The sequence below is a fragment of the Chinchilla lanigera genome, unplaced genomic scaffold (genome assembly GCF_000276665.1).
Source record: "Chinchilla lanigera isolate Chin_1 unplaced genomic scaffold, ChiLan1.0 scaffold00072, whole genome shotgun sequence".
NCBI classification, from domain to species: domain Eukaryota; kingdom Metazoa; phylum Chordata; class Mammalia; order Rodentia; family Chinchillidae; genus Chinchilla; species Chinchilla lanigera.
In genome coordinates this window covers 523,098-533,587 of record NW_004955473.1, presented here as the reverse complement: position 1 = coordinate 533,587, position 10,490 = coordinate 523,098, and the positions used below count along the sequence as shown (strand labels likewise).

Genomic DNA, 10,490 nt, shown 5'->3' with positions numbered 1-10,490 from the left:
TTTTTTTGGTTTTTTCTCTGGTACTGGGAACCGAACTCACGACCTTGCGCTTGCCAGGCAGGCGCTTTTGCTGCTGAGCTAAATCCCCAGCCCCTCTTTTGTCTTTTTGAGAAAGGGTTTCACTGTGCAGTTCAGGATGGCTTTGAGCTCACTTTGTAGCCCAGGCTGGTCTCAACCTTAAAACGATCCTCCTGCCTCAGCTTCCCAAATACTGGGATTACAGGTGTGCGCCACCATGCCCAGCTTCAGAAATATATTTCTTAAATCTGCTTTGAATGTGGCTGCAGATAGAGACCATTGAATTCAATTGAGAATTTATGTGCAAATAATTTGGGAAGGGAGGAACCAACAAATAAGAGCAAACACAAGGAGGGATATTTCTGAATGCAATGGCTTCCCTGTCTTCTGAATATGACTTCCCTTCCTTACCAGCCATTTTGAGATCTTGACTTAATCATATTTGAAAGGGGACAAGCAAAATATATAATGAATTTTATTTTTGTCTTTACTGAATTTAAAATTATTTAATATAAATTTCTAAAATGTCAGTCTCCCACCATAAAATGTGAGTTTCTTATAGTGTTCTTGTTTGCTCAGTTGATTCCTATGACCTTGGGGCCTAGACAAATGAAGGGTATGTAAGCAACCGTAAGGGAAAATTTCATAAAAAGATGAAAATTTGTTCTGACAACAAAGGACTTGTCCTTTTAGATGAAACTTTTGATTAAAAAGATTTCCAAATATATACAAAAATAGAGTAGTATAACATCATTCCCTGTTCCATTTACTTAGTGATTGCCACAGTTGTCTCATGTATCGTGTTTTTACCCCAAAAGTACGTTAGAGCAAAATCTCTCATCATTTTGTCCCTGTGTACTTGAATATGCATCTCTTAGAAACATGGATTTGCTTTTCAGGGTATTGTGGCATACACCTGTAATCCCGGCACTCTGGGAGCCTGACACAGGAGGATCCCAAGTTCAGGCCCTGCCAGGGTGACTCACCGATGTAGCAAGACCCTGTCTCAAAATAAAAAAGAAAAATTTTTAAAAGGGCCAGGGTTGTAGCTCAGTGAAGGTCTAGGGTTCAATCCCCAGTGCCACCCCCTAAAAATTAGGTGTTTTTTACATAATCACTATCCCATTCATTATCACATGTTACAATACGAACACTTATTTCTTAACATCATCTCCTACCCAGTCCATTTCTGCGTTTCCTCAGTTGTCTCGCAGATGCCTTTTTAGACTTGATATATTCAAATCTGAATATGTAGGAGACCCTGCCAGTGTATTTACCATTTCTTATGTCTGTCTTAAAATGGAACCAGGCCCACCCCACTCCTGACTTTCTCCTCCTACCTGAAGCATCCCAGTAAGTTGTTCTGAAGTCTCATATTCTAGACTCGTCTGTTGCTATTTTGTGATGCCATTTATCTTGTATCTTTAACACTCTCCCCATATTTTGTGTAAACTATAAGTTGGTTCAAAAGTTTGATTTGATTCAGGTTATATATTTGAGAAGATGCTTCATAGGTGACACTGTATAGGAATTTCTTGATATTTAAAATCATGAGGTTTTTTTTAAAGGTAGTTCCCAATGTGGAACATTTAAAAAATACAAATTCTCCATAGCTCTTTGAAAGCTAATGAAAATGTTTTAAGTCTCTAAAATAATGAGCAAAAGTAGATTGAAGTCAGTTGTTACTGTTGTACCCCCAACCCCAGTCTCGCCCTTTATTCTTCTCAAATGTTATACCTAGTTTACGCCATCTATTTGTGACATGTGAATTCCTGTATAGTCTTCTATCCACTACGGATAGACCACAAGAGGGCAGACAGTGAACATTTTGTAAGTGTTCCATCATCCTGTGTATAGTTGACCCAACATTGAGTTCAGATCAGCCCATCTATTTCTGATTATCCCAAACCACCTACATTATTACTTTTATTAAAAACATAATGAAGTTCAAAAATACAGCATATATACCCCAGTAAAAGGTTGTTGGAAAAGTATGTTGCCAATGACTCACTCCAGGAATCACTTTCTAGTTTTAAAGGAGAAAGACTCCCTTTACAGTGGAGAAATCCAGCCATCACCACCACCTTAACCGATTGATCAAGCATAGGCTCACTCATAATGGGGCTGTTTGAACTTACATGCAAGTTGAACCTAAAGCTAACCAAGCCCTGAAGCCTTATTCTCAGTTTATACGGAAGAAGGAGAGAAAACAGTACTAGAAAATCCACAGTGTGGTACATTTGGTAAGCTGTCTGGCTTGGCCCCATCCAAAAGTCAGTGTCAAGAGACAAAGAGAAGTTGGAGGGACCAGTCCAGATTGACAGAGGCAGAAGCAAATACAATTAGGGGAAATGTGGGTGATTCATGAAGGAAGGTATTCTAGAGAGGGCCAGAACACTAACAGTGAAAGGAGATTTGGAGAGTTTGAGTAAAATTCTTTCACATTTTGTAAACCGCAAGTAGCAGTATATATAGGCTGTTTATTGAAATGTGATTGTAAATTATGTATATAAAGTGAATTTATAGAATTGTATTATTTTATCACACCAAAAAGTGGTATTTTTAGTTGGCCAAAAACCTTGCTTTAATCTTATTGGGGAAAATGAGGAATTGGCTTTATGATAACTGCTGTCCTTAACTAGAGGTTTCATTCCAGATGAACTTTTGTAATCCCAGTAACAGTATGCTGTCCTATCTTTTAGATAGAAATGGAACTGTAATTAATTTTGGAGTGTTTTTATTTTATTTTTTATTTTTTGAGGAAGGGTCACGCTATGCAGTTCAGGCTGGCCTTGAGCTCACTTTGTAGCCCAGGCTGGTCTCGAACTCGCAATGATCCTCGTGCCTCAGCCTCCCAAGTGCTGGGATTACAGGCATGCACCACCATACCCGGCTCTTGGGGTGTTTTTAAATGTGAGTGAGGAAACCCATATTTTATATGGGCACCAGCCTCATCTGCTAATGATAACATAGAGGTGTTCTTATCAACAATGACAATATCTTTCATCATTGTAGACTATATTGTAAAAACCATAGTGGAAACGATGAGAGAGATGAAGAAGATGAGGAACGAGAGAGTAAAAGCCGAGGAAAAGTAGAAATTGATCAGCAACAAACTCAGCAGCAACTTAACGGAAACTAGGTATGGATGTTAATTATATGGGATCTGTTGGCAGGACATAATACCTACTGATAAAGACATAATGAAGTAGTAGTATGCAGTAAGATTTTTTTAACCCTAATATGTTTAGTTAAGAGCATGTTACCAAAATGCTGAGGATTATATAGGCTTGTGTATTTTTTTTAACTAGCCAGTTTTGTAACCATAAAAACAAACTGTCTCCTTTATCAGTAAATGTAGTTACAATGTCCAATCAAGATATTCTCACTCCTCAATAACATTATGTTGATTGTATTCCCCTCAAACATCATATTTTACATTTTCTTATCATCTTTTAAACAGGTTCATGGGACAAAGTTAGAAAACTGGGAATGAATAAGACATCCATAACTACTATTCTTTTTTCACTGTTTTCTAAAAGGGTTTGTAACTTTTTACTGCCCAACTCTTAGATCCTTCATTGAACTGCCTAAAAACATATTGTTTGTTTTATGAGTCTTCTCTAGACGGCTGAGTTTGACGTGTCGATATTTCGTAGCTGTAGTTTGCAGTTTCTGGGAAGCAGTTGCAACACTATTAACCCTGTGTATAGTGTCAACAGTTAAAGCAGACATTGAAATGAAGTAAGCTATATTCCTGGACTGAACAAAGTTCTACTGTTTAGAGTGTTTAAGTTCGTTTAGTGGATCATGCTCAAGGGAAACGTAAGCAAATTTTACTTTACAATGCAAACATGCCACTGGTGGCAACACATGGTAATTTGTGGATTTCTTTTCACACTCAAGTAATGGAGGCTAGAAATGAAGAGAACCTTCTTTTTATCTTAGCTTTGAAAGCACATGCTAAAAGTCTCTTCCAAGAAGTGTGCTGAAGCTTTTCATTTGGTTCCTGTCAGAGTTGTTCTCACTGACCAGCATGGACCTGGGCGGCTGGCAGTTACGAGCTGTGAGCTCCAGTGCTTATGCCAAAATTCTCATGACAATACGCTTCTTCTCTTTCCATGCTATACAAAGAGCTTCTGGCAAAATGATCGAATCCTTTCGAGTTTAAACTAACGTTTGGCAACAGCAAATTAAACCTCTTCCAGATTTAAGGGGTTACCGCCTGCTAAGAACTTTAGACACCACATCCGAAACCCGTTCCTCTCAAGTGCCCTGTTGTGTGGAACACTTCACATATTGGCCCAAAGTGTCTAAGGAGGTCTCATGTGCTGTAGAAGTAAAAAACAGCCTTTGCATAAAACAGTATTTATTTTTAATTTTGTGACCACTATTTTAGAAACTTATTTAATATTTTTAATGTTTTCCGTCATTGTTTGGTTATCTATTAAATAGGCTTTTGTGCCCTGCTTTTTTCCTGGTAGGGCTTGGTGTTGTTATATTGATCATCAGAATTGTTTCTGAAAGCCGAAGAACCCAGCTATTTAGAAAGGATTTTTACACTGGCATGTCTTGCTAGTGACGTTTTCTTCCACTTACTGCTGAAGCACATTTATATGTTTCTTTATGGCAAAACCAAAAAGCTTTCATTGTGGTCTGCCTAATACTACCATAGCACCTCAATACCCAGGATAGGGATTCTGATTTCTGAATTATTAGTTAACCTATCACAATAACGCAAAGTTGGAAATAAAGAATCATGTTAACTTGACTGTACATTGAGATATTCTGCAGCTGATAGAACAGCATTTTTAAATGTAACAGGTGGAAAATTACACTGTGCTTAGTAACTGAATTTTTTAACTGCTAGTCCCTTAAGAGCACGTTCATCAAGTGTGGATTCACACATTTACTTCAATCAAGGGACTAAATGCTTGCTTTATTTTAACCATCTTTATTGTTATTTTTAGAAGGAAACTGTCTTTAGTAGTGGATTGCCCTCTGTGTCTTCTCGTTTTGCTTTCAATATGCCATCATGTGTATGTGATTAATTTTCAAAATTCATGACTTGAAGTGCAAGGACAGATCTAAATGTTTGTTTACCAAGCTATGTGACTTTTTCCAAAGGATCTGTACTTTATTTCTTTACAACAGCTTGAAAACCATTATTTCTTAAATCTTTAAATCACTGTGTCTAGGTCATTCTTACATTGTGTGCCATAGAACTTACCCATGGAGAAACAGCTCCTTCATTTTTGGACAACTACTGTAACGATTCTTTTTTAGGAAAAATGGAAGGTGCCAGGGGTAATCATGGCCAGTCAATAATTACATAATGGACTTCAAATACTGCAGCTGTCAGTTGATGGATTTGTTGTGTAGTAAAATACATGACTTTGTATGGGTTTCTTCAGCTCTTTCCCTGCCACTAGCAACCAGAATAGCACTTTACCTTTGGTTGGCTAGATAAGTGGCTGACTACCTGTTTTTTTCACTGTGGTGTGATTGGCTGAGTAATCTTTCATTAATTGAAGTATGAATTGAAGTCACATGAAAAATCATCTTTGGTTGTAAACCTACAATATTTTTGATTATCCATTTCTCATCACATGCTGAGTAAAAGTGCCTTACAATGTAAAAATTGTACAGTACTTATGTTCCCAAGTAGCATCGTCATCTTCTGGGTAGTGATTACATTGTGGTATTAATATTTAGATAAATGAACCTCAGCAGTGTATTTACTGTACAACTCTTAAATCCTTAACTGTAGTTTTACTAAGCATGACATTATTTGATAAGTATATGACATTTACATCATTTCCAAAAAATACTGCCATTACTGTCTTTTATGCATATTTTAGCCTAAAATTTTGAAGTGTCTTTTCTTTCTTTCGTTTTTTTCTTTTTTGTTTTGTTGTCGTTGTTGGTGTTATTGATATTAAACAGTGTAATCTTTGCAAGCATATATTGAAGATTATTCTGGAGCATTTATTGCCTTACCAGAAATGTTAGAAATGTTCTTTAGAGTAGAAAGATAGACTTGAGTTTCTATACTTTAATAAGAACTCTTTGTTCCTGGGGGGAGGAGGGGGGGATTTTTACATTCATCTCAATTTATTAAAAACCCACAACTGATATGAATTTTATTTCAAGGATCAGCAACTTTAGAATTTCAGATAGTACTTGCTCTGAATGACATGCTACTCAAGATACTAAGAGAATAATAAGATCTGTTGATCTACTATTGAATCAGAATCTATGTACTTGAACAAATGTGTGAATCTCAAATATCTCAAAGCAAAGGAAAAAGTGTTTTAGAGTGTTGTTGCTTTTTTAAAAAGCACTGAGGTTAGACCAAGGTATAGTTTGTTTTAACAGACATTTAGAATAATTGTAAAGATAAGGAATGCGTCATGGGTCAAAAATCAAACATTCCTCTCATGTTATGTATATTTTGTTCTTGTTATATTGGCTTTATTTTCAAAATTGTAGTTTGTAGTATTAGTTTCCTTTTATTGGTATTCTTGCATATACAATTCATTCAATAAATGAGTTATGACTTTCATGTTTGTATGTCTTTTTTGTGAAAATATAATGACGTTTATTTGAATATACCAATAGTATTATATTCCTTTTAGTCTTACTTTATTCCAAGGTGAAATGCCTAGTTTATTTAAGAATTTGTGGAAATAAACAAGTATGAGAGAGAAAAGTGAATTTGACTTTAGTTCAGAGTTTCACAATACTAAACTGTTTATTATGGCAATAAGTGGCAGTGTTTTACATACAGTAGAATTGCATTACCTCTTGGTTTTTCCAGTACATGGTTCAGATATCTACCGCTTAAATCAGGTCTTCTAGAACCTAGTTAGAAAGTGATTTTGAAAATCAACACACCAAAACTCCTTGTGCAGTTTATCTGATAGAAAACAGACTTGAAGGATTAATACGTCATAAAAGGATTCCATTTCATGCACTTAGCATTTACTCCCGTTACACGGAGAGCTTGCTGCTGGTACAGTGTTCCTATATTGAAGTTTATCATATCCAGGACAAAAATCAAAATTTTAATTAGTGAGCTGGGCATGGTGACGCAAGACTATAATCTCAACAGTCAGGGAAGCTGAGCCAATAGGATTGCAAGTTCAAGCTCAGCCCAGACTACTTAGCGATGAAGTGAGAGCCTCAGAATAAAAATATAAAAAGAAGGGCTGGGGATGGAGCTTGGTGCAAAGGCCCTGAACGCAAGCCCGAATACCACAAAAGAAACTTTACTTAGTGGAATGCGTTCATTCTACACACAATTCCTAATCCACATTCTTTCTCAGAGGTGAAGAGAATATCAAGTAATAGGTTCTGATCCATGTAGGAACATAGATGGTTTGCTTTCACCACAAATTCTACCGAGTAGTGCCTAGTACATGCATTTATTTATTTATTTATTTATTTATTTATTTTGGTCTTTTTGAGACAGGGTCTCACTATGCAGTTCAGGCTGGCCTTGAGCTCACTTTGTAGCCCAGGTTGGTTTCGAACTCAGAACGATCCTCCTGGCTCAGCCTCCCGACTGCTGGGATTACAGGCGTGTGCCACCACGCCCAGCACGCATGCATGTATTTAAAAATCCATTACTGAGTTTCATTTGAATGACCCTAATAAAAATATGGAGATGGGGAATTAATGTGGTTTTCTTCAGCTGATCACAGCTATGACAGTTGCATGCTGAGCATGGTGGTGCACACCTGTAATCCCAGGATGTGGGAGGCTGAGGCAGGAGGATCACTGCAAGTTTAAGACCAGTCTGGGCTGCATAGTTCAAGGCTGGCTTAAATTATAGAGTGAGACCCTGTCTCAAAACCATAAATACATAAATAAATAAGCCGTGACAGTTTGTTTATTGTTTTGCCAGCTGTAGTCCCTAGCAATTACTGAGGTAATTACAAAGCAAAATTCTATGGCCAGAAAGTGGCTAGTCCATCTTTTTAAAGAAAATAAACGTATTCTGCATTTATATTTGAGTCTTTAATTGTGAAGTCAAAGTGGTCTTTTTTTATATAGACTAATGTTGCATAACTTTGACTTGTTCAGATAATGAAGTAACTGGGTATTAAGGATATAAGGCCAAAATATGTTCTTCAGGGGTTTTTGCAGCACTAGGGATTGAACCTAGGGCGTGCTCTGCTTCATCCCCAGCCTTTCTTTTTTTCCTTAGGGTGTTGGTAAGTTGCCCAGGCTGGCCTTGAATTCATGATCCTCCTGCCTCTGCCTCCAGAGTGACTGGAGTTATAGGCATGTGCCACCGTGGCTGGTTTGCAAAATATTCTTGATTTTGATTCAGAAGAATAAAAACTAGAAAGTACCAATTCCTGTAAAGTTACTGATGGCATTTGAAAATTTTACACTTTAGGAGACATGTTCTGCATATGGTTCGTATTCTAAAGTCAGTTCCCCAGCCCTGGCTCCTGGTCAAAAGCCCGCACATCCACAATATTTCCAAATTATGACTTTGACTATATCTGTGTCTCTGTGTTTACTGTGATGGTGTGGGAGGGGTAGAGAAAATAAAAGGCAGCAGGACAGAGCGCTCACTAGGTCTACCGTGTGATAGTTAATATTCCAATAAAAAGATATACGTGAAAATAAGAATACTGTTTGAGGGGGGAGCCTTTTGAATGGTTCTCAGAGACTAGCTATTTAAGGGAGCATTAGGAGTGGTGAGACAAAAATAAACTATCCCATAATATGGACACATTTAGATCTGTCTGTGAGTTTCTATAAAGTGATTTGTACAAAAGGTAATGTGTGTTTTTGAGTATTTTTAAAATTAGAACTGTTTATAGATTTCTTAATTATACAAGTAATGTCTAGCCATGAAAAGGGTTGAATTACTGATGCATGCTACACTGTGGATGAATCTTGAAAACATTATACTGAGAAGGCAGATACGAAAAGTCACGTGTGAGAGGGTTCCATTTTTATGAAATTTGCAGAGAGAAATGCAAAGAAACAGAAGGCAAATTACTGATTTCCAGTTGCTACAGAGATGGGAAAGTAAAGTGACTGTTAACAGGCTTAGGGTTTCTTTTTGGGGTGGTAAACTTTGTGAATATACTAAAAAAAACGAGGAAATTATACATTTAAAAGGGTGAGTTTTGTTATATGAATTTTAGAAAACTAATACATTGTATGGGGTCATTGTACCAAACTGAAATATACAAAGATATGTAAAGCAAAATGTGAAAAATACCCCTTGTCCACAAGCCTATTCCTCAGAAGTACAGGCTGTGTAACCTGTTACATGCTCCTGTACATAATGTACATAGTTTTTTTCATTAGGATAATGCTATTAATGTTAAAATGCTACTAAGTTCTGTGCTGTTTTACTTGCACACAGTGCCAGGTGTCAGGACATCTAGATTTTTCACATTCTTTCTGAGCAGCTCTGTAACGTTGCACTCTCTGGATGAACTAGGATTGTTTTATCCAGTCTCACATAGAGTATCCTCATGTTCTTATACAAATAATTTCTTAAGCTGAATTTCCAAAAGTGGAACAGCTAAGTCAAAGGTGTATACAGTTAAAGTTTTGATAAGAACTGCCATCCAAAAAGTGTGTACCAATTGACCGGTCCCTCTATAGGGATTAAGCTTGCCTGCTTTTCCACTTCAGAACTCTGCTTTTTAGTGAAGAGGTGTGTGTGATACCATTTTTAGTATACATGCTGTGGTGTTTTGATCATGTTGTGAAGCTCATATAGACTATATGTCAAAACAGCACATGGGTTATCTTTGGGAAAACAGGCAATATATTTCATTTGTAAAATGACAAAATCAAAAGGTTTTGTTGCATGTGTATTCATTGTAATAATTGATCAATCATTTCCATTTGTTTTTTGAAAAGTAACAGATTGAACATCAGTGTCTACTGTTACCAGATTGACCTGCCTTTCTGTGTCATATGTCGCTCTGTTCCGTACACCTGAACTCCTGGGACCTTTGTGTATTCTATGAGTGTGTCTAACAACTGGTCAATCCTGTGAAACAAGAAAAAGTCCCTTGAATGTTTTTCTTTTAAACTACTTATTTTGGCTTTTTATGAATAAAGTCTAAGACTAACCAGGAAAATGACTTTGCTTTTGGCTTATCGGCTAGAAAATGATATTCTTTTTTTCATTTAGTGATTTCAAGCAACGGTTGCCTGCATGTCAGAGAAGAAATTATTGCTAAAACTAATTTGAATACTCCATTATGTCGGTCAGTCAGCATGGAAGTTTCTAAATAAAGAATAAATTATAGTCAAGGATGACTCATGATACAGGGAAATTGGATTTTTCTAATTCTCAAGAACATTCTGTGCTATTTAGTATTCATAACACTAGTGAAACCATTTTATTTAAAGATTTAAGTCAGAAGTACAGCATGACAAAAATAATTTATAACACTTTACCAGTAATCCAACCTTTGATTATATTT

General features: G+C 36.6%; 1 protein-coding gene across 2 annotated transcripts in view; it reads left to right on the top strand.

The window, feature by feature from the left end:
• Phf6 (PHD finger protein 6) overlaps window positions 1-6,583 on the top strand; it is a 59,585-nt gene extending 53,002 nt beyond the window's left edge. Inside the window, exons 10-11 of one of the 2 annotated variants that reach the window (XM_005401199.2) lie at window positions 3,034-3,160; window positions 3,482-6,583. In XM_005401199.2, coding sequence (XP_005401256.1) covers window positions 3,034-3,160 — 127 coding nt within the window. In that variant the 3' untranslated portion in view covers window positions 3,482-6,583. Of the gene's footprint in view, window positions 1-3,033 lie in introns of both variants that reach the window. The other variant, XM_013523061.1, reaches the window with a different exon arrangement.
• Window positions 6,584-10,490: the final 3,907 nt, after the last annotated feature.